This window comes from Sus scrofa, chromosome 1 (genome assembly GCF_054392235.1).
Source record: "Sus scrofa isolate SSC_HxYL_T2T_F1_AM1 chromosome 1, Sscrofa_HxYL_maternal_Yorkshire_Landrace_v2.0, whole genome shotgun sequence".
NCBI classification, from domain to species: Eukaryota; Metazoa; Chordata; class Mammalia; order Artiodactyla; family Suidae; genus Sus; species Sus scrofa.
The window spans coordinates 277,111,482-277,135,942 of record NC_139383.1 but is presented as its reverse complement, the minus strand read 5'-3'; the positions used below and the strand labels follow the sequence as shown (position 1 = coordinate 277,135,942).

General features: G+C 40.5%; 2 protein-coding genes and 1 pseudogene across 6 annotated transcripts in view; 2 read left to right on the top strand and 1 right to left on the bottom strand.

The window, feature by feature from the left end:
• Positions 1-21,959, top strand: part of LOC110257124 (olfactory receptor 1J4-like) — a 38,349-nt gene extending 16,390 nt beyond the window's left edge. Inside the window, exons 2-5 of one of the 5 annotated variants that reach the window (XM_084995163.1) lie at positions 5,746-5,889; positions 15,787-16,008; positions 17,690-17,778; positions 19,047-21,959. In XM_084995163.1, the coding sequence (XP_084851289.1) occupies positions 19,109-20,047 (939 nt within the window). In that variant the 5' untranslated portion in view covers positions 5,746-5,889; positions 15,787-16,008; positions 17,690-17,778; positions 19,047-19,108 and the 3' untranslated portion in view covers positions 20,048-21,959. The remainder of the gene's footprint in view (positions 1-5,745; positions 5,890-15,786; positions 16,009-17,689; positions 17,779-19,046) is intronic. The other 4 variants (XM_084995158.1, XM_084995165.1, XM_084995173.1 and 1 more) reach the window with 4 other exon arrangements.
• LOC146407254 (olfactory receptor 1J4-like) overlaps positions 1-24,461 on the top strand; it is a 100,978-nt gene that overhangs the window by 16,390 nt on the left and 60,127 nt on the right. The window lies entirely within an intron of this gene.
• LOC146407255 (olfactory receptor 1G1-like) lies at positions 1,434-17,263 on the bottom strand (annotated as a pseudogene).

Here is a 24,461-nt window from a genome sequence, read left to right as displayed (position 1 = left end):
GGAACATTACCAAGGCAAAGAAGACAAGGCTATGATGTCTTTAATATAAACAGGCCCATACATGTCAATAAAACTTCCAGAAGGTAATGGGTAGATGACATGAATAAACAATAAGAGAATTTAAAAAAATTTCATATTAGACCCAGGGAACTAGTCTCCTTACCAATAATCAAAACAATTAAAACAGAAGCAAGGAGATACCATTTTGGCTGTCATATTAGTTACATTTAAAGGGAAATGTGAACATCAGAATTCAGACAGGACGTAGACAGAAGGGCAGAGTCATTTGCACATTTCAGCACTGTGGATAAGGGGCCTCTAGGAAGTTCTACTTAGAATTTCTACTTTTGAAAATATTAAAACTTACTATGAATATAAAAATAATTTCAGAGTCTTTCATTGCCTTGTTATTTGTAATAGAGAAAGCTTAAACATGTCCTAATTAACCAATAATAGTGAAACATTGTATAAGTCATGGATCTTTTTTTCTGGTGTAATCCCATTTAATAACTCGGAGAAAATTCTTGTAATAAGATTAAAAAAAATACGTATATAATTGTACATCCAGTATTTTCTCAACAAAGTAAAGGACAAAGAGCAATGAGAAAAAGGAGGGAAATGATGCATAATATTGTCAGTGGTTGTCTTTAAATGAAGAGATGGTATTTCATTTTCTTCTTTTTCCTATTTGTGTTTTACAAATTTACTGTAAGAAGTGTATATTTTTCTGATATACAAAAATTGAAATAAGCCAAAACTTAAAAACTAAAAAAAACCCCAAAAAACAAAAGCAGACCCCACAAATCTGTCCCAATACATTGTAATCACTCACTCTCACAGTCGTTGTTGTTTTGGCTACACTGTGGTACATGGAAGTTCCCTGGCTAGGGATTGAAGCCATGCCATAGTTGGGACCTATGCCACAGCTGCAGCAATGCAAGATCCTTAACCCATTTTGCTACTACTCCCCACAGTCTTAGTTCTATCACAGTTGTGTGATTTTGGACCAGCCCCCAGTATATCTGTGCCTAGTTTCCTCTCCTAGAATTATTCTTCCTCACTTATTCCCAGCAAATAGCGCTTCTTATTGGTTCACCATTCCTCTGTGTAGCTTAATCCCTGTAAGTGAGTTGTTTCTAAAGCTGGGCTTGGAGGTGATCCCTGAAACTTGGACATTTGACCCTCAAATGGGCATATGTTAACATTCCTTGTAGTGAATGGACAGGTTAACTATAGACTGAGTTGTTATTGGGCTTCCTCCAAGAACCTACATTTTGTCTGATGTCATCTTGTGAGGATTCCCACTCTCTGGTTTGAATCTTCTTGGTGACTGGTACCTAGTAATCAAGTCATCCTTCAGAGGTTGCCGGCTACTCCTCGTCCAGGCTGTATATTTTTCCTTGGTCAGTTGATCTTAACCCAGTCCTGCCAAGTCAGGCATTCTCCCTTTTAAAAACCTGCTTGGGATGCTGAGAACCATCTTGCTTTGAATTCGAGGTTTTCAAAGTTACAATGAAGACAACCAGGAAGAAGGCATTACTTGGACCCTGAGCTTCTAATCTGGGAAAGCCTCCTTTCCCCCAGTTGAATAATCTGCTCAAGGCCTCCTTCATGTCCATGTTCCTCAGGCTGTAGATAAAGAGGTTCAGCATGGGGGTGACCACTGTATATATCACAGAGGCCACCATTCCAGTATCTGCAGAATAGGAGGAAGAGGGCTGGAAGTACACCAGAAAGAGGGTCTCATAGAAGAGAGTGACGACTGTCAGGTGAGCACCACAGTTAGAGAAGACTTTGTGCTTTCCCCCAGGAGAGGGGACCCTGAGGACGATGTGGATGATGTAGACATAAGAGACCAGGACACAGGTGAGAGGGACCCACCCGAGAGTGCACCTGCTGCAAACATCACGACCTGAAAGATGTGGGTGTCTGAGCAGGCAAGTTTGAGGAGTGGGTGAAGATCACAGAAGAAGTGTGGGATGGAATGGGAGGCACAGAAGGAGAACTGAGACATGAGGAGAGTGGGTGAGAAGGCCAGGAGGTGGGTGCAGAGCCAGGATGTGGTGACCAGCAGTAGGCACCACTGGGGACACATGATCATGGTGTAGTGGAGAGGGAGGCAGATGGCCACGTAGCGGTCATATGCCATCACAGCCAGCAGGAAGTCATCCAGCAGGGTTAATGCCATGAAGAAGTACATTTGCACGAGTCACCCAGTGTAGGAGACGGTGTGGTTCTGTGTCTGGATGTTGACCAGCACACTGGGGACTGGTGCAGGAGGAGCAGGTGATGATGAAGGACAGGTTGTCCCGAAAGAAGTACATGGGAGTGTGGAGGTGAGGGTCAGAGCCAATGGCCAGGATGATGAGCAGGTTCCCCAGCACAGTGACCAGGTACATGGCCAGGAAGAGCCCAAACAGGAGAGGCTGCTGATCTGGGTGTGGAGAGAAGCCCAGGAGCAGGAAGTCAGAGATGCTGGTTTGGTTTCTAATGTCCTTCTAAATTAGAGAAAATAGAGTAGAATCTTCCTTAAATAAAGATAGACTGAAAAAAAAGATAGACTGTCAATATGACAGAGTCCAAAGAATTTGGTCTATTTTCTAGTAAGGGCAGTGATGTTACTGTCATTGTTAGTCTCAGGTGATGAAATGCGAACGTGGGACACAGGATGTGGTGACAAGGCTCTGGGTGATGTGCTTTACTGCTCTGTTCCTCATGTGCCTTTTCAATTAGGGGAATTTTTAGTCTCCTTGAGCTTTGCTGTTCTTCTCTATAAGATGTAGATAATACCCCTAGCTGATAGGATCGTTGAAGAGACCAAAGACTGGAACTTGTGTCAGTTTCTTCATGAATTATGATGTGCAGTTAAGATGTGGAATTCAAATGACCTGTGTGATGGTGTGGGGGGATAATGTGATCAGTCAGTGGTAGCCATGTACGTTTGGGGTTGTGAGTGAAAATATAAGATGCCACTGGATTCTGACAGAATTTCCCCACTCTTTACTCTTGATCAGATATTGAGAAAGTCATAAACTTGTCAGTTTCATTTTTTATTGGCTTAAATACGATTATGATGTTTACTGTATTAAGTGGTTATGAGGATTAAATTTGATAATGGTGAGTTATATTTAGATTGACAAATAGCGCTCATTAAATATGATCTGTTATTACTATTGCTTTTTTTTTTTTTAAAGAAGATTTGTTTTTTTTTGGTCCTGGGTACCACCTGCATCCTGGGCTTGTAGATTGTGAGTTGTCAGTGTACAAAGCCATCATCCTCATCCTCATCCTCATCCTCAACACAGCAGCACCACAGTGTCAAGGTTTTGATTCTTATCAGAACCGTCAGTGGCAGTGCATTTATGTTGGCATCTGGAAACCAAGTCGGATTTACTGGGTCATATAATCATAAGAGCCCCTGAATTATTAAGTGTTTCATAGGCATAAGTCTATCTATCTTAGGTAGTTATTTGCTGGATCAATTTTTTTTTTGTCTTTTTAGGGCCGCTCCTGTGGCGTATGGAGGTTCCCAGGCTACAAGTTGCATATGACCTGTACCTGGCAGCCTACGCCACAGTCACAGCAATGCCGGATCCGAGCTGAGCCTGCCACCTACACCACAGCTCATGGCAACACCAAATCCTTAACCTACTTAGCAAGGCAGGGATCGAACCTGAGTCCTCATGGATACTTGTCAGATTTGTTTCTGCTCAGCCACAATGGAAACTCCTTGCTAGATCAACTCTGAAGAAAAATAAAGGGTGTGAATGAGTTTGACAAACTTTAAATGGAAGTAGAGGAGTGAATTAGTGGTGTTGACATGGTGTGGCGGTTGAGAGTGTCTCTGGGAAGTATGATTTTTCCAGTGGACTGAGAGTGAATTATGCTCTGTGATTGCACAGGTGCTAAGTCCTAGTCACTGATGGGGCTCATAGAAGGGTGGTCTGAGACCCATTCTCCACAAGGCCTTTGGTTTGCACCTTCAGGGATGTGATAAATCCCGGACTAGCTACCTTGTATGGGGATCAGAAGATCCAGAAAACATATGTCAAAGAGAGATGTAGAAAAGAAGGCAGAAATGAAGAGGAAGAGGCTCTATGGGCTGTGTTTGTGCATGTGTATATGTGTGTATGTGTGCGTTTTCAAGTGTGCAGATGTACACATGTGGCCTTAGGTAGACTCTGCTCGCTGTCACCTTCCCTGTGCCTCTGTCCTCACCTGGAGATGCTATCCAGCCTCAGTCTGTGACACTTACATGAAGGAGCTTGGGTTTGCTGTCCTGTTGTCTCCCCCGGAAGACCTGACTGGAGTCACAGAACTCTTCCTTGTGTGTAGGGACCAGAGAGACTGAAGACTCAGATCACTGGTGATGCCCCAGGCTCAGGAGCTGGAAGGAGCTGCTGCCTTTTCACAGGCACTGTCTCCTGAAGCCCATTCCCAGACCTGCTAGTTAGAGATGAGATGGGACACTCATCCAATGTGCCAGCTGTTCCCTCTTGATGTTGTCCCCCTGTGTCTTAGCAGCAAAGGTGATAATTCCATTCAGATGGGCCAGGCTTATCTCCATGGCCACATGCTGGTTTCTCCCCTGGGTGAGGAGCAGGTATGATCCATTCTCCCAGCCTTAACCCTGAACAGGTCCACACTCTGTTTGTGGCATCCATGCTTCCTAATTAGTCCCATCCAAATGGGTGAATACATTATGTCCCAGGAAATAAGTTATAAATAGAGACTAGATCCAAGGTCATAGTCATTGATTTAAAATGTCACATAGAAGAGGAAACATTCTTATTTAGTGATCTTAGAGAACAGAGATATGAAAAATACTTAGATTCTGCATTGGGAGAGGGTGTCTAATAATTTATAAAAATAATTTCTGGATAAGTTTGTTTTTGTTTAAGCATATTCTACATATAAAAGAGTGTTTGCAATGGAATACTACTCAGCCATAAAAAAAGAATGACATAATGCCATTTGCAGCAACATGGATGGAACTAGAGAATCTCATACTGAGTGAAATGAGCCAGAAAGACAATGACAAATACCATATGATATCACTTATATAACTGGAATCTAATATCAAGCACAAATGATCTCCTCAGAAAAGAAAATCATGGACTTGGAGAAGAGACTTGTGGCTGCCTGATGGGAGGGGGAGGGAGTGGGAGGGATGGGGAGCTTGGGCTTATCAGACACAACTTAGAATAGATTTACAAGGAGATCCTGCTGAATAGCATTGAGAACTTTGTCTAGATACTCATGTTGCAACAGAAGAAAGGGTGGGGGAAAAATGTAAATGTAATGTATACATGTAAGGATAACCCGACCCCCTTGCTGTACAGTGGGAAAATAAAAAAAATTATAAAAAAAAGAGTGTTTGAAACATTAAGTTCTGTTAAGAATGTTTATAAAATTAATGCCTATTCTCCCATCACTCAGCTTAAATAGTATATGGGTCAATCTTTAATTGATTTATTGATTTATCCAAGATAGGTTGTTTAAAATTTTTTAATTGAAAATATTTTAATGCAATATTTAAACCTTAATTTTCACTTGCAATTACTACAAAATACTGCTTGTATTCTCTATGTTGTACACTATATCCTTGAACCTATCGTACACATGAAAAGCTGTACCTCCCACTCCCCCACATTAATACTACCCTTTCCTTTCTGTAACCACCAGTTTGTTCTCTATATTTGTGAGTCTTATTGTTTTTTTGCTTTATTCACTTGTATTTTTTAGATTCCATATATAAGTGATATCGTACAGTGTTTGTCTTCTTCTGTGTGACATAGTTCTCTTAGCGTAAGGCCCAAGAATTTCTTAGAAACCAATCACGTATGTATCAGTTCCCAGATTTAGAAGGAGAGCATCATTACCAGCAGGGTGAGTCTCCTTTTTTGTATCCTATTAGTCATTACTTTCTCTTCTCAAAGTAAAATAATCCTTACCATCTTGATAACATTTTATTTTTGTTTTGCCTGCCTTTGAGCTTAATATTCGTGCCCTCAAACAACATGCATTCTTTTTTCAGGCTATTTTGTTCAGTCTTACTTTTGTGAGATCATCCAGGTAGCCATATGGAGTGGTAATTTGTTCACTTCCATTGCTGAGAGTTGCCCTGTTTCTCGCAAATCACTCATGCAACCTATTCTTAAAAAAATTGTTATTATAGTTGATTTATAACGTTCTGTCAAATTCTACTGTACAACAAAGTGAACCAGTCATACACATATATGTGTGTGTGTATGTATGTATACATACATTCTTTTTTCTCACATTATCCTCTATAATATTCCAAAACAAGTGATCAGATGTAGTTCCCTGTGCTGTACAGCAGGATCTCATTGCTTATCCACTCCATATGCCATAGTTTGCGTCCACTCACCCCAAACTCCCAGTCCATCCCATTCCCTCCCCCTTGGCGATTGCAAGTCTGTTATCCAAGTCCCTGAGTTTGTTTCTTTCCTATAGGTAGGTTCGTTTGTGCCATATGTTAGATTCCACATGTAGGTGATATCATATGGTATTTGTCTTTCTCATTCTGACTTGCTTCATTTAGTCTGAGAATTTCTAGTTCCATCCATGTTGTTGCAAATGGCATTGTTTTGTTCTTTTATATGGCTGAGTAGTATTCCATTGTGTCTATGTACCACATCTTCTTAATCCACTCATCTGTCGATGGACATCCCTTAGGTTGTGTTCATGTCTTGGCTAGTGTGAATAGTGCTGTGATGAACATATGGATGCATGTATGTTTTTCAATGAAATTTTTATCTGAATATATGCCCAAGAATGGGATTTCTGGGTCATATGGTAGTTCTATGTTTATTTTTCTGAGGTGCCTCCATACTGCTTTCCAAACTTGTTGTACCAATTTTTATTCCTACCAACAGTGTAGGAAGGTTCCCTTTTCTCCATACCCTCTCTGGCATTTGTTATTTGTAGCCTTACTAATGATGGCCATTCTGACAATGTGAATTGGTACCTCATTGTAGTTTTGATTTGCCTTTCTCTAATAATAAATGATGTTGAGAATTTTTTCATGTGTCTGTGGGCCACCTGTATGTCTTCTTTGGAGAAATGTCTATTCAGGGCTCCTGCCCAATTTTCTTTCTTTCTTTAATTGTTTTGCTGTTGAGTTCTTTGAGTTGTTTGTATATTCTGGAGATTAAGCCCTTGTTGGTTGCATTACTTGAAACTATTTTCTTTTTTTAAAGATTTTATTTAAATTTTATTTTTTTATTACTCAAATGAATTTATCACATCTGTAGTTATATAATGATCATAACAATCCAATTTCACAGGATTTCCATCCCATAACCCAAGCACATCCCCCCACCCCCCAAACTGCCTCCTCCGGAGACCATAAGGTTTTCAATGTCTGTGAGTCAGCATCTGTTCTGCAAAGAAGTTCAGTCTGTCCTTTTTTCAGATTCCACATGTCAGTGAAAGCATTTGATGTTGGTGTCTCATCGTATGGCCGACTTCACCTAGCATGATAATTTCTAGGTCCATCCATGTTGCAAAAAATGCTGGTATTTCATTCATTTTAATGGCTGAGTAATATTCCATTGTGTATATGTACCACCTCTTTTTTTTTTTTTTTCTTTTCTCGGGCCACTCCCGCAGCATATGGAGATTCCCAGGCTAGGGGTCTAATCGGAACTGTAGCCGCCATCCTACACCACAGTCACAGCAGTGTGGGATCTGAGCCTCGTCTGCAACCTACACTACAGCTCATGGCAATGCCAGATCCTTAACCCACTGAGCAATGCCAGGGATCAAACCCGCCACCTCATGGTTCCTAGTTGGATTCGCTAACCACTGAGCCACGATGGGAACTCTGTGTACCACCTCTTGATCCACTCCTCTGTTGATGGACATTTAGGTTGTTTCCATGTCTTGGCTATTGCAAATAGTGCTACAATAAACATCGGAGTACATGGGTCTTTGCGAGGCATGGTTTTCTCTGGGTAGGTGCCCAGAAGTGGGATTGCTGGATCAAATGGTAGTTCTATTTTTAGTTTTCTGAGGCATCTTCATCCTGCTTTCACAGTGGTTGTACCAATTTACAATCCCACCAACAGTGTACTAGGGATCCTTTTTCTCCCCACCTTCTCTAGCACTTACTGTTTGTAGACTCTTTGATGATGGCCATTCTGGCTGGTATAGGGGGTACCTCACAGAGGTTTTGATTTGCATTTCTTTAATAATGAGTGATGTTGAACATCTTTTCATGTATTTCTTGGCCATCTGCATGTCTTCTCTGGAGAACTGTCTGTTTAGATCTTCTGCCCATTTTTTGATGGGGTTGTTTGTTTTTTTGGTATGGAGCTGCAGAAGGTGTTTATAAATTTTGGAGATGAATCCCCTCTCAGTTGGACCACTTGCAAAGATTTTCTCCCATTCTGTGTGTTGTCTTTTCATTTTTTTTAGGGTTTCCTTTGCTGTGCAGAAATTTTGTAGGTTGATTAGGTAACATTTGTTTATTTTTGTTTTTATTGCCAATCCTCTAAGAGGTGGATCTGAGAAGATGTTTCTGTGGTTTATGTCATAGAGTGTTTGGCCTATGTTTTCCACTAAGAGTTTGATAGTGTCTGGTCTTATATGTAGGTCTTGAATCCATGTTGAGTTTATTTTTGTGTCTGTAGATTGCCTTAGATAGTATAGTCATTTTGGTAATATTAAATGAGTGTTCTCATTTCATTCTTTTCCATGTGGCTGTCCAGTTTTCCCAGCACCACTTATTGAACAAGCTGTCCTTTCTCCATTGGATATTCTTGTCTCCTTGGTCATAGATGAGTTGGCTGTAGATGCATGGGTTGAATTCTGGGATTTCTATCCAGTTCCACTGAGGTATATGTCTGTGTTTGTGCCAGTACCATATGGTTTTGATGACTGTTGCTTTGTAGTAGAGTCTGAAGTCTGGGATCCTGATTCCTCCAGCTCCATTTTTCTTTTTCAGGATGTCTTTGGCTCTTCTGGGTCTTTTGTGCTTCCAAACAAACTTTAAAATACTTTGTTTGAGTTCTGTGAGCAATGTCCTTGATGATTTGATAGGGATTGCATTGAATCTGCAGATTGCCTTAGGTAGTATAGTCATTTTGATACTATTAACTCTTGCAATCCATGAGCATGGTATGTCTTCCATCTATTTGTGTCTTCTTTGATTTCTTTCATCAGTGTCTTATAGTTTCAGAGTACAGGTCTTTTGTCTCTTTAGGTAGGTTTACTCCTAGGTATTTTATTCTTTTGGCTGTGATGGTAAACAGGATTGCTTCCCTAGTTTTTCTTTCTGATCTTTCATTGTTAGTGTATAGAAATGCCGTCAATTTCTGTGTGTTAATTTTCTATCCTGAAACTTTGCCAAATTCATGGATGAGTTCTACCAGTTTTCTGGTAGAGTCTTTAGGATTCTCTAGGTATAGTATCATGTGATCTGCAAATATTGATCATTTTACTTCTTCCTTTCCAATTTGAATTCTTTTTATTTGTTTTACTTCTCTGATTGCTGTGGCTAGGACTTCCAGAAGGATGTTGAAGAGTAGTGGTGAGAGCGGACATCCTTGTCTTGTTCCTGATCTCAGTGAGAATTCTTTCAGCTTTTCGCCATTGAGAATGATGTTCACTGTGGGTTTGTCATATATTCTGCTATTTATTACCTTTAGCTCAGTTTGTATCTCTGCAAATGAGTTTTCTAGTTTTTCTTGGCTCCTCCTTATGTTTTTTAGTTCCTTTTTGAGGAATCTGCATTACTGTTCATATCCTCTCTTAATTCCTTCAGTATTTTTAACACATCACTTTTGGACACACTGTCTGTCAGACTGCAGAGGTCTGTTTCATGCTGACTGCTTTAGGTGAATTCTCCTGTTCCTATTCCTGGGCATGGTTTCTGAGCTTCTTCATCTTTTTCTGTGAGTTTGGTGAAGCCAAACTATAGTCTTGTAAGGCTAATTCTGTGCAAGAATAACCCTTTGTATTTTCTGGGGGGGGGTTACTATTTATTTTTGGTGTGGGAGTTAAATATTTGCTGTCTCTTTCTTTGGTGTGACCAGGCTGTTATCACCCGGATGCTCAGTGTGTTTTCAGGGAGAAGGAGGCATTGGCTATGCCAGCAGTCAGTGCCTGGTCATTGGGCTCTCAACAGTAGCAAGGGCCTGCTAGAAGGTGGCACAGGCTACTCCTAGTTGCATGGCCATGGGAAGTGGTAATAAGCTCTAGGCAGATATTCCAGGTGACCCGAGCATTTGGCAGTGGTAACAGAAGGCTGTGTGTGTTCCCAGGGGAGTGAGAGCAACAACAGTTTGTGTTTGATTGCAATGCCCTTCTCCAGGGTGATTGGAACTGGAAAGTGGTGCCTATTCAGGGATCCCTATTGGGAGCAGTCCATGACCATCACTAGAGACAGTGATAACTGATGTGGTTTGCCCCCACCACTTGTAGACCATGCATGAAGCCCATCTCACTTAGCCCACGTATGAGGTGCTTTACAGGGTTCTGCTAGTTGTTGAATCCTGGGAGGTGACAGAGATAAGGCATGTGGCTACTGCATAGAACTTTTGGCAGTGGCAGCAGCAGGGCAGGTGTGTTCCCAGGGGAGTGAGAGCAGCAGTGTATGGTGTTTGGTTGTAGTGCCCTCTTTTTTACTTTTTGCTAATCCCTGAGGTGACCGATGTCACAGGTGGAGCCCACTCACATGCCCCCCAGTGGTGGCAAGCCACACCTCCCTCTGGCCTCTGAGATGACTGCTGCAGTCTGTCCCTGCCACATGTAGATCGTGCAAGAGGCATCACATCACACTTAGCTCCCGATGCCCTTAGCCCACACAGTAGGTGCCTGGACACCAGTAGTCTGCAAAAGAGGCACCTAATCTCCCTAAAGGAGCAAGAGGCTTCTGGCCACCCATAGTCTCTGCAGACCTGCCCTGCCCTCTAAGCCCGAGGGCATGCACTTGCTCAGGTGCAGGGAGTTTCCTATGGTGGCCTGCCCCTCTTCCTCTCCCCTCCTCAATAATGGTGCCTTGCCTCTTCTGTGAGTCTGGGCCTTCTCCTGGGTTCCCTCTGCCATGGTGTTCCCCTCCTTAGCCAGTGGTGCACTGCTTCTTAGCCCCTCATTCCATCCCTTGTCCTCTCCCTGGGACTAACCTCCGGACCCAAGTCTCAGTACCCAGTCGCCGCCCGAGTGTCTCAGGCTGTGGTTTCTGGGCCAGTGGTTCAGATGATCTGTGCAGCTCTCACGTTGATTTGCTGTTCTCAGTCCAGCTGCAATGCTTTTCTTGGTGACTTTGAGGTCTCGCTGACTCAGTTGATCTTTCATCGGTTAGGTGGCTTCCCAGGATGTGGCTTCCTTTTCTCCTTTACAGCTCCCTCTCATTCCAGTCCTGATTCCTTTTCTCTCTCTTTTTTTCTTTTGTTCTACCCAGTTATGTCAAGTGTTTCTTGCTCTTTTTGGAGGTTTAAGTTCTTCTTCCAGCATTCAGTTGATGTTATGTGTGAGTAGTTTTATACGTAGGTGTGTTTTTTTGATGTGTTTGTGGGAGAAGGTGTGCGTGACCTCTTACTCCTCTGCCATCTTGCTCCGCCTCTCATGAATATACTTGTTTTCTATTTGTAGGTCTATTTTGATTTGTACATAAGTTCATTTCTGTCATTTTTTAGCTCACACATATGAGTGATATCATATGATATTTGTCTTTCTCTGTCTGGCTTACTTTACCTAATATGATATCTCTAGGTCCATCCATGTTGCTGCAAATGACATTATTTTGTTCTGTTTTATATTGAGTAGTATTACATTACATATATGTACCACATCTTTATTCAGTCCTCTATTGATGGAGATTTAGATTGCTTTCACATCTTGGCTTCTTGCCTTTCAGAGCTACAGACGTTAATGTCTAATATTTAGTCTTAGTAAAGTCTAGAATGCTTATCTTCTCAACGCAGTAACTTGTTAATACAGTTCTTTTGATGGTTTGCTGAAACCTAAATAACCTTTAATTTGATTGTGCCTGAGACAGCAGGGGAGCAGAGAGCAGTCAATCCAATTACCCAGTTTCCCTATTCTAGGAAGACTGATGTTTCCCCCTAAATTGGATTTTGGGGTTAGAAGAGTCTATGTCTATCGGATTAATTTTAATCTTGGAAAATGAGTGTTGTCTCCCCCAGAGTCCTCACTTCTAATATGAAAAGTCTAAATGTGTGAATTTATAATTTATGCATACAGAAATATTTACTGCATGACTATTATGTGCCAGGCCATTTTCCACATTCTGGGAATACAAGCTAAAAAAATGTATCCCCTGTAGAGTTTATTTTCCAGCACTCCTGATCCAGCTCATCATGCTCCTTTTGTTTTTCATAGCAGCTTTAAACCCTCTCACCCACCATAAGCTTTATTTATGTTTAAAATGTCATTGTTTCTTTACTGGGATGAAAGTTCTATGGATGATGGGTTCCTATACCTGAAATAAATAAATTCTAAGTTTTTTTGTGATTAAAAACTGTTATGAATAAAGGAGGCATAAAAAGGGGAGCAAGAGTACTGGGAGTGGGGTTCATAATTTAACATCATGTGGTCCAGGTAGAGCTCATCCTCCTGGTAACATCCAAACAAAGACATTAGTGAGGACAGGTAAGCGAGTCATGGCGATACCTGAGCAGAAGCATGGAGATCGGCATCTAGAAATGCTCAGAGGTGAGATGGTGCCTGGCTATTCCAGGGACATTAAGGGGGCCTCTGTAGCTGGACAGGCCTGAGTAGGGGAGGGATGGTAGGTGATAAGCTTTAGAAATATCAGAGGACCAGATTTGTAGGGCACTTAATGTCATAGAAGTTGTGTTAGTCAAGGTTCTCCAGAGAAATAGAACGAATAGTGTTGGTGCAGGGGGTATAATGGAGAGAGATTATGGAGTTCCTGCTCTGATGCAAAAGGATTGGTGGCTTCTCTGCAGTGGTTTAAAGGATTCAGCGTTGCCACTGCTGTGGCATAGGTTGAAACTGTGACTTGGATCTGATCCCTGACCTGGGAATTTTCATAAGCCACAGGGTCGCCAAAAAAGAAGGAAAAGATAGATCGAGAGAGAGAGAGTGAGAGAGAGATTGATTTATTTTAAACAAATGCCTAGTATAATTGTGGAGGCTAGCAAGTGTTGTCTGCAGGATGGTTTAGCAGTTTTGAAACCCAGGGAAAATGTGTAGTTTGAGTCTGAAGGCAGGCTGGTGACAAAAGTGCTTCTTCTTTGTGGGAGATCAATTTCTTAAGGCTGTCAACTGATTAGATGAGGCCCACAGACATTATGGAGAACCATCTGTTTTATTCAGTCTGCTGATTGCAATGTTAATCTCATCCACAAAAATACCTTCATGGAAACATCTAGAATTATGTTTGACCAAATATCTGGGTCCTGTAGCTCAGCCAAGTTGATACGTATATTAACCATTATATATTAATATTATATATTAATATTAATATTAACCATTATAATAAATTTTTTGGTTTTCTGTCTGATTTGGAAACCCACTGGAAGGTATTCAATAGAGGAATGCCATGGCCATACTTGATTTTGTTATCATTTCTCTAAAAACACTGAGATTTTTTGAGGTGTGGGTGACATGCCATCAACTTCAAATGACTAAATTATACCGTTTGACTAGTTTTGACATACATGTAGACCAATGAAACATTCACCTCAGCCATCAGGATTGTGAATTTCACTGATGTCTCCCCTCCTGCCTTATCTTTGCCCCTCCCATCTATCCTCAGGGGAAAAACTAATGTGTTTCTGTCTCATAAGTTAGTTTGCATCTCCTAGAAGCTTATTTCAGTGGAACCATGCAGTGTCTATTCTTTTCTTGCTGCCTTCTTTTACTCAGCTTGAGCATTTTGAGATTCATTCATGTTGTAGCCTGTATCAATAGTTCATTCTTTTTATTGCTTAGTAGCATTCCATTGTATGGATATACCATGGCTGTTGGGTATATTCATCTCAGTTTTTTTTTTAATTTTTAAAATTATTTTTAAATTTTAAATCACTCATTCTTTTTAATTTTTAGTTTTCCTATTTTTTAATTTTATATTTTCATTCAATTTTATTTTTTATTGAAGTGTAGTTCATTTACAATGTTGTGTTAGTTTCAAGTGTACAGCAAATTCAGTTATACACACACACAAACACACACACACACGCACACTCATGTATATATTCTCAGGTTCTTTTCCCTGATTGGTTTTTACAAAATACTGAGTATTGTTCCCTGCTCTATACATTAAGTCCACTGATGAACATCTGCTCTGTTTCCAGTTCCTGGCTATTAAACAAGGCTGTTATGAACACTTTTGTATAAGTCTATGTCATGTGTAAGTCTACTTTCTTTTCCTTTGGACCAATACCTAGTCACATGCTAGGTGTATGGTATGAGAGTTCCAGTTCTACCATATCTTCACTAATGCTGGAGAGCATCAGTCCTTTCAATTTTTGCCAGTCTAATAGGTGTGTAGTGGGGTAAACCAGTTTGCAGACCTGGAGCCACTTGATTGGAGGGATGTCTGGGTTTCTTGTATAAGAATCCTGTGACACTGGATATTTTTTGAAAATAATTTTTTTTTCTTACTACACCCATGGCATGCAGAAATTCCCAGGCCAGGGATCCAGCCCATACCACAGTAGTGAAAAGGGCCAGATCCTTAACCAGTAGGCACCAGAGGCCTCCATAAAATTCTGAAGTCTCCCTAGCTCCATGCCTTTTATCATACCCCAGCACTTTTCACCATTCACCTACCACTTATTTTGCCTTAATAACTTTTTTTCTGCAGCAACCTCCACTTAGATGTGTGTTCTGAGAGAGGGATTTCTGTTTACATTATTCTGTATTATGTCTCTAGAGGATATATCAGTATTACTTTAGTGGGAGACTTAATGATTATTTAAGTGAATGAATGAACAGTTGAATTCATTCAACAGTTACCAGTCACAATTGCCTGTTGTGAGCCATAGCTGATATCTAGTGATACAAAGATATTAATAATAAACATTAACTTTTAGTAAAGTTTCATTAGGTGCTCACTGACCAATCCTTCAAATTCAGTTTGAAAAAACAGTCTCACTGGTCTTTGATAAATTGCTCAGGTGTGCTCTCTTAGTAGGGGAGGAACCCAGAGTCTTTTTTTTCCCCCAGAGTTATAGATTCCATGCCCCTTCTCCTGTATGAGGCACAGACCATACCCTCCAAAACTTCCAGGGGAGTGGGGAGATGTACACTTTTTTTTTATGGCCATACTGGTGGAATATGTAAGTTTCTGGCCAGGGTTTGAATCAGAGATGTAGTGGCAGGCATATGCCACAGCCACAGCAACATTGGATCTAGGCCTCATCTGCAAACTACACTGCAGCCTGCAGCCACCTGGGATCCTAAACCCACTGAGCAATGCCAGGGATTGAACCTCCATCCTCACAGACACTGTCAGGTTATTAACGTGCTGAGCCACAGTGGGAACTCTGAGACCTGTGCATTTTAATGGGCTTTGTGTTCTAATGAAAGCCTTTGTCAGTATTGGGGAGGCTGCAGAAACTTGCAAAAGCCCTTACACTGCCTGTGCCATACCCTGCCCTTGGGAGAAGTTGAGTTCATGACATGGATGCCAGAGAAAGTGGTAGAACTCTAGCTTCTCATCAGAGACTTGACCAGAAGCCCAAGGTACCACTGATATCAGTGACACTTTCTCCTGTGAATCCAGGTGCTGCTCAGCCCCTGTGGACCCTAATCATCCTACTTCCCTAGGGGCCAGGAGGAATTTGGGCAATTGCCCCAATGACTGCTTCTCTACTTGGGGCCAAGGGTGGATTCCCTCCGGAGTCTCTTTAGGATGGAGAAAAGGAGATCTCCTTGTGCATCATTTTGAAGCTGGAGAACTGACATGAGAGTCTGGAAGGTCCTCAGGCCACCGAGGTTTGCTCTTTTTCTTTGGACCCTGTGTCTTCTGGACAGAAAGTGAGGATTCAGGTAACAGAATGAAGCAGAAGGTATCTGAACTCAGAGCAGAGGTGTAACTTGGAAGGCGTCCAGAAACCTCCCTAGTCATGCATGTGTGTCCGTGTGTAAGTGTATTTGCGACCGTCAGAGAAGTTATGTGTATTCGTGTGTGTGTTGTGTTGTTCAAGTCTCTGTGTGTATGTGTAACTGACAAACACACTGAATGACTCATAGTAGGATATACAGAGGTCAGAGAAGCCTGGACATTTCCTCAGTGTGTGCTTATTCTACATGCATCTGCTGCTTGTGTGCCATGTGTAACACCTTGTGCACTGCTTGAGATTCGAATATGAAGGACTTCTAATGAAGACAAAGCCTCTGGTCTAGGATGCTTGACAGTTCTGTGTGTGTAGCTGTGTTGTACATGTATATTTTGTCTGTGAGTTTTGCATGTATTTGTGTGAAGCTGACTCACACCCTGACTGTATTTACCTAGTGAGAGTTTAAGCCAGAGAAATCCATAAATCTCCATTTATATCTGACTGTGATAGTGTGTGAGTACTTTTGTGCAACAAACCCACACCTTGAGTTCCTTCACACAGAAGAAATAAATATCTGTGTGTGTGTGTGTGTGTTTGACATTCACATTTTTTACCCCCCACCTGCCTGAGACCAAAATCTTCACAGGCAGCTGAAAAGGAAATCTACTTTGCAGAGCTGCTGTCTTCCATTTTTCTGTGATTTGACTACTCCAGCAGGGCCCTCGGAAGCTCAAGGTTTTTGACACTCTGCTTCACTTTTAGTAAAACAATTCTATTATCTCACTCCAGACTCCATGTTTGTGTTCTGGAGGTTCTTCTTTCAATATTGTCTGGGGTAGGACAGGTAGAAATCTGAGAAAACAGGTCCATCCAAAGCTTCCTTCTGAAATTTCAAGGTCACAGTCTGACCTTCTTTCCAGGGCTCATGGCCCAGCTGCCTCCTTCACAAGGTCCTATCTGAGTCAAGGTTACTGGGTGTTTCCAGTCATCTCTTCTGGTTTCTTTGTGTGGACCAACACAATTTACGTGAGTGAGTGGCCATGCTTTTATAGGTGGTTGTCATTGTCCTCTTTGGTGGCCATGAGCTTAAATAACCAGTGAGCCAAGTAAGATTCTGGTCCTCTTACTCTCTCCAAACTTGTTTTGCTTGCTGCATATAAATTGAGAGACCATTTGTTGGGGCAATTAATAGTGAAAGTATTTGGAAAGGCAGCAGTTGGATAAGATGGTTCCTCAAAAACCATCGTCCATGAGTTAGAAATCAGGCTTCTCTTATACTAAAGGGGGTAAGTGTATGTATGGTTGGTTTGTGCAAACTTCTTGGTGTTGGAATATTCTGTTCTTGCAGCTGTCCGCATAGGTCAGGTCACAGTGCTCCTGTAAACCTCCAACAAGGCAACTTTATTCTCTGCTCTGCAACTTTTTATCTCTTTAGGAATTGGAGAGTGTTAACCCGTTAAAGGTCAGAGGCTTGTGAGTGGGCTCTTCTGTATGATTCAGGCTAGAGGCAACATTTCCACTTTTAGCAAAAGTAATAGAATACAATGGTTAAAGTAAAAGAAACAGGTTCAATATGAGTCAGATTTGTTCTTCTGTTTCAGTCTCTGAGGGAGACTTGCTATCCCGCCCCTATACTTAAGTGAGAATGTGAATCTTGAGTTCTTTTCCAGGGCCATGTGTTTGGTAATCCTTACCTCCAGCCTAACTTCTAAAGGAACACTAACCTGGAATCCATCATCAAAAAGCCAAGTCACCGGAGGTAAGAGATCTTAGCTTCACTTTCCACATTTATAAAATGAAGACATAAGATTTGCCCAGTGTATGAAGCTGACTTAAAGTCATTGCTTTGAGAGGTTAAAGCATGTGAAAATCTTTTGTATGATATATAAATATGAGACATAAACTTCTTAGAGGGAGTTAGGAAAATTTTGGAGAAAGGTAGCTGACATAAAATAGCTTATCTGGGTATTTTAACTACTGACAGTATTATTTCCATGCTGATTGGTTAAGAGCATGGATCTTGGTCAGACAGGTCTATGTTGTGATTCCACATGTTGCACTTAATTGTGTGTATCTTTGCACATTTAAATAACGTATACTTTTGTTTTCTTGTTAAAATTTGTGTAAGAATATTGATTAGGGCTACTGGAAAGATTTAATTGAAAATGCATGTAAAACACTTGGAACAATGCCTGGAACTGTTGACATTGATTTGGAAGCCTGGATTGGACATTTTTGTTAAGAGGGTTTGTTCAGTGACGCAAAATGGGCAGGATACAGGGAACTATACTGGAAGCCCATGAGATTGCTTTAGTAATTCTCTTCAAATGAAAGGAGTGTCATGTTTTTTTAAGTGGAAATGAATGATCGATACATCTTCCCTGGTTCCCCTTTCCCATTTTCATCTTAGCAAATTACAGAGGTGTGAACATTGATTAATGAAAAGATGTAAACTTGAACACAGAGAATTCTCAGTTCTGGTTGACTCCTCAGTACTCAATATGGGAGAAAGCAGTTGTTCAATAATTATTTGTTGAATGAAGAATAAATGTCCATTATTATAATTTTTTTTTTGGAAAAAGACTTGGTTAGTGTGAGGTTCTGATGCATTAATGGAGCCAGGATTGGAAAGACTTTTTTTTTTTTTTTTTTGGTCTTTTTGCTATTTCTTTGGGCTGCTGCTCCAGCGGCATATGGAGGTTCCCAGGCTAGGGGTCGAATCGGAGCTGTGGCCACCGGCCTACGCCAGAGCCACAGCAATGCTGGATGCGAGCCACGTCTGCAACCTACACCACAGCTCATGGAAACGCCGGATCGTTAACCCACTGAGCAAGGGCAGGGATCAAACCCGCAACCTCATGGTTCCTAGTCGGATTCGTTAACCACTGCGCCACGATGGGAACTCCGGAAAGACTGTTTTATTCACCAAGAATTAAGAGAAATAGAGGGAAAGGTAGCAAAAATTAACTTTTCATGGTATAAAGGACATGACTATAACCTTATGGCATGTTCATTGACATTTCCCAGTTTCACCAATTCCCAGCCTGTGAATGGGCTCTTCTGTATGATTGCCTCAAGGCAGGAACAGCATGAGGAGGGAGAACCAGAGCAGCGTGTCTGAATTCCTCCTTTTGGGGCTCCCCATCCAGCCACAGCAGCAGGGCATGTTCTTTGCCCTGTTCCTGGGCATGTACCTGATCACAGTGCTGGGGAACCTGCTCATCATCCTGCTCATCAGGCTGGACCCTCGCCTCCACACCCCCATGTACTTCTTCCTCAGCCACTTGGCCCTCACAGATGTCTCCCTTTCATCTGTCACAGTTCCAAAGATGCTGATGAACATGCAGACTCAGCAGCAATCCATCCCCTATGCAGGGTGCATATCCCAGATGTATTTTTTCATCCTTTTCGGTTGTCTTGACAATTTCCTTCTCACAGTGATGGCTTATGACAGGTATGTGGCCATTTGTCAGCCTCTCCGCTACAGCACCATCATGAGGCAGGAACTGTGTGTCTCCTTAGTAGCTGGGTCCTGGTTCCTCTGTTGTATCTATGCGCTGTTGCACACCCTCCTCTTGGTCCAACTGTCCTTCTGTATGGACAATACCATCTCCCACTTCTTCTGTGACCTCACTGTTCTCTTGAAGTTGAGCTGTTCAGACACCTCCCTCAATGATCTGGTCATCTTTGCTGTGGGAGGAACACTTTTCATCCTGTCTTTGTGCAGTATCCTGGGCTCATATATTCATATAGGGACCACAGTTCTGAGTGTCTCTCCCACCAAGAAACTCTTTAAAATTTGTTCCACCTGTGGCTCCCATCTCTTCGTGGTGTCTTTATACTACGGAACACTTGCTACTGTTTACTTTTTCTCCTCATCATGGGACTCCAATGACAAAGACATAATTGCTTCTGCCATGTATACCGTAGTCACTCCAATGCTGAACCCCTTCATCTATAGCCTCAGGAACAGAGACATAAAACAGGCCTTAGAGATACTTGTCAATAGGGCTAATTTCTTGAAGTGACAATCACTAAATCCTCTTATTGCAGTCATAAGCACAGTGGGATATATCTCCTAAAATTATCATATGATTGGAAACTCTGTAACTTGAAATGAATATCCATCCATCATATATCATGTTAATATGATGATAAGGTCCAGTTTGTCAATTACATTTTTTAATGTTTCTTTAATTTTTTATGCCTTTTCCTTATCTGTATAAAATATGCAGATATTTATGATTGTGGTTTGTCTTTTTCTACTTTTAGATATGTCAGTTTTTGCTTATATATTTTTTATACTCTGTTATAGAGAACACATTGATTTAGCATCTTGTTCTGCTCCTTGTGGTCTGATCCTTCTCTGTAAGAAGTGCTGAAATTGGCTTGCGTTGGCTTCAGGCTAATCATGAACATCTCTTTTCAACTCCACAGTCAATGACCCCATGCTGGTGGATTGAAATCAGCCACAATGGGCATAATTACACTATGGAAATTGGCTGATGCTACAAAGTAATTCTCTCCTATGACAGGAAGCCTTTTCTTATTCATCGAACAGCACATCTGTGCATTTATTGTTGAGGGGAGATTTGTCTTTAGCCATGGCTCCTACCCTCACATCTCATTTACTTCCTCTGATATTAGTTTAGATATACCAACTTTCTTTTAGTTAGTGTTTACATGTATTTCTTTTCCAATAATTTAAACTTTCTCATGTCCTTATATCTGGAAAGCATTAGTTCTTATTAGTGTAAAGTTGGGTTTTACTCTTTTTATGTAATTTGACCATCATTGTATTTCTGGAGAATTTGATCTAATAACATCTAGTCTATCAGTTTCTCCTAAAATATAAGTTCTATAAAGTCAGGGCATTCAGTCTGTTTTCTTCTTACTATATATCCATTACCTAAAATATACCATAAATATTTGTTAAAAAAATCCAATCTAACAAGAATGTATTTGAATTTATATTTTCCATGTTTCTATATGTTTTCTAATTGAGACATCTGATTTCATATTTATTCCCACTTCTCTTTATCCCTTTTGATTAAGTATATTTATGTTTTGTTATTTCAAATCCCCTCAATTAACTTATTAATCATACATTATTATTTTATAATTCTTTTCTGTGGTTTATGCAGAGATATGACTTTCCTTTTTTTTTAAAAAAATTTTGTATTGTGGTGTATAATGTGCTACCCAACATGAAATTTACCATTTTAACCATTTGAGATATGTAATTAGGTGGTATTTAGTACATTCATCACTGCCATTTTATTCCAGGGCTTCAAAAGGGAACTATGGACCATCAATGCAATTGAGTACTTCACAGCTATTAAAAAATAATGACAAAGATATCTATGAATCAATATGGAAGGTTTTCCATGATTTATTATTAAATGGAAAAAAAACCAATGCATAAAAGGGCATCTATAGCATGCTACTTCCTATGTGAAAAGGATGGGAAAAAATATGCATATATATCTTCCCATTGAGCAAGAAGAAACACACCAGAAATCAATTTGAAGCTAAGGAGTATGCTTACCTACAGGGGTGGGCTGGGAATAGGATAGAAATGTTGGGGAGATGAGTATATTCATTTGTATAGTTTCAACTATTTTAACTTTTACCTACTAACAAAAAAGAAGTTTGTGGACAATAAAGCAAAATAGAATAAAACAAAAAATGAGTCTAACTATAGTTCCAATTGATAACATAATCAGACTAAAGGGGAAAATAAAGTAATTAAGTTTTTACTGGACACTGAATTTTGTCTATAAACTCCTCTCACAATGATAAAAAATAAATGAAAACACTTTTTTTGGCAAGCAAATTTTTGAGCTGAAGTTAGTTTGTTACTAACAGTGGTTTGGGTTCAAGATTCTGAAATTACATTTATTCAAAGATTTAGTAAATAAATATACTTGTCCTGGAAAAGAGAATGACTCCTGAATGGGGGAAAGGTGCAATGTACATGGAAAAAGATGGGCTAGAAAGATCTCTACGGTGTTGAACTAGAATTGAAGTTACCAACATGAACTCATGGGTTGTAATGTGTATAAACTGATTGAAATTATGTATCAATATCTGTCTAGTCACCTTCTCCCATTCTTTCTGTCCCACTTCTGACATTCTCCTATGGGTAACCATACTTTAGTTTGCTTGTTTATAGTCTCTACATCCTGTGTTTCTTTCTTACTTTTTTATTTGTTTGTAATTGGGGTGGGGGATGCTGCCTTGAGCCTCCATGAGTGTGTATTTTATGCTTGGGCAAGTATTGATGAGGGCCCCCAAATGGGGATGCTTTTGTAGCCAGATTCTTTTTTAAATTACTTAATGAATTTATGACATTTATAGTTGTACAGTGATCATCACAATCCAATTTTATAGGATTTCCATCCTACACCCCCAGCGCATCCCCCCATCCCCTAAACTGTCTCCTCTGGAGACCATAAGGTTTTCAAAGTCTGTGAGTCAGCATCTGTTCTGCAAAGAAATTCAGTCTGTCCTTTTTTCAGATTACACATGTCAGTGAAAGCATTTGATGTTGGTGTCTCATTGTATGGCTGATTTCACTTAGTATGATAGTTTCTAGGTCCATCCATGTTGCCAAAAATGCCGGTATTTTGTTCATTTTAATGGCTAATATTCCATCATGTATATGTACCACCTCTTCTTGATCCACTCTTCTGTCGATGGACGTTTATGTTGTTTCCATGTCTTGGCTATTGCAAATAGTGCTACAATAAACATTGGAGTACATGTGTCTTTGAGAGTCATGGTTTTCTCTAGATAGATTGCTAGGAGTGGGATTGCTGGATCAAATGGGAGTTCTATGCTTAGTTTTCTGAGGCATCTCCATCCTGCTTTCCATAGTGGTTGTACCAATTTACAATCCCACCAACAGGGTACTCGGGTTCCTTTTTCTCCCCACCCTCTCTAGCATTTATTGTTTGTAGACTCTTTGATGATGGCCATTCTGGCTGGTGTAAGGGGGTACCTCAGAGTGGTTTTGATTTGCATTTCTCTACTAATGAGTGATGTTGAATATCTTTTCATGTGTTTTTTGGCCATCTGTATGTCTTATTTGGAGAACTGTCTGTTTAGATCTTTGGCCCATTTTTTTGATGGGGTTGTTTGTTTTTTTGGTATGGAGCTGTAGAAGGTGACTATAAATTTTGGAGAATAATCCCTTGTCAGTCAATTCACTTGCAAAGCTTTTCTCCCATTCTGTGGATTGTCTTTCTGTTTTGTTTAGGGTATCCTTTGCTGTACAGAAACTTTTCAGTTTGATTAGATCCCATTTGTTTATTTTTGTTTTTATTATCAATCCTCTAAGAGGGGTGGATCTGATAAGATGTTGCTGTGGTTTATGTCAGAGAGTGTTTGGCCTATGTTTTCCACTAAGAGTTTGATAGTGTCTGGTCTTATATGTAGGTCTTGAATCCATGTTGAGTTTATTTTTTGTATGGTGTTAGGGAGTGTTCTCATTTCCTTCTTTTCCATGTGGCTGTCCAGTTTTGCCAGCACCACTTATTGAACAAGCTGTCCTTTCTCCATTGGATATTCTTGCCTCCTTGGTCATAGATGAGTTGGCTGTAGGTGCATGGGTTGAATTCTGGGATTTCTATCCAGTTCCACTGAGGTATATGTCTGTGTTTGTGCCAGTACCATACGGTTTTGATGACTGTTGCTTTGTAGTAGAGTCTGAAGTCTGGGATCCTGATTCCTCCAGCTCCATTTTTCTTTTTCAGGATGTCTTTGGCTCTTGTGGATCTTTTGTGCTTCCAAACAAACTTTAAAATATTTTGTTCAAGTTCCGTGAACAATGTCCTTGGTGATTTGATAGGGATTGCATTGAATCTGTAGATTGCCTTAGGTAGTATAGTCATTTTGATAATATTAACTCTTGCAATCCACGAGCATGGTATGTCTTCCATCTATTTGTGTCGTCTTTGATTTCTTTCATCAGTGTCTTATAGTTTCAGAGTACATGTCTTTTGTCTCTTTAGGTAGGTTTACTCCTAGGTATTTTATTCTTTTGGATGCGATGGTAAACGGGATTGCTTCCCTAGTTTCTCCTTCTGCTTTTTCATTGTTAGTGTATAGAAATGATTTTGATTTCTGTGTATTAATTTTGTATCCTGCGACTTTGCCAAATTCATGGATGAGTTCTACCAGTTTTCTGGTAGAGTCTTTAGGATTCTCTAGGTATAGTATCATGTGATCTGCAAATCGTGATTGTTTTACTTCTTCCTTTACAATTTGGATTCCTTTTATCCCTTTTTCTTCTCTGATTGCTGTGGCTAGGACTTCCAGAAGGATGTTGAAGAGTAGTGGCGAGAGTGGACATCCTTGTCTTGTTCCTGATCTCAGTGGGAATTTTTTCAGCTTTTCACTATTGAGAATGATGTTTGCTGTGGGTTTGTCATATATGGC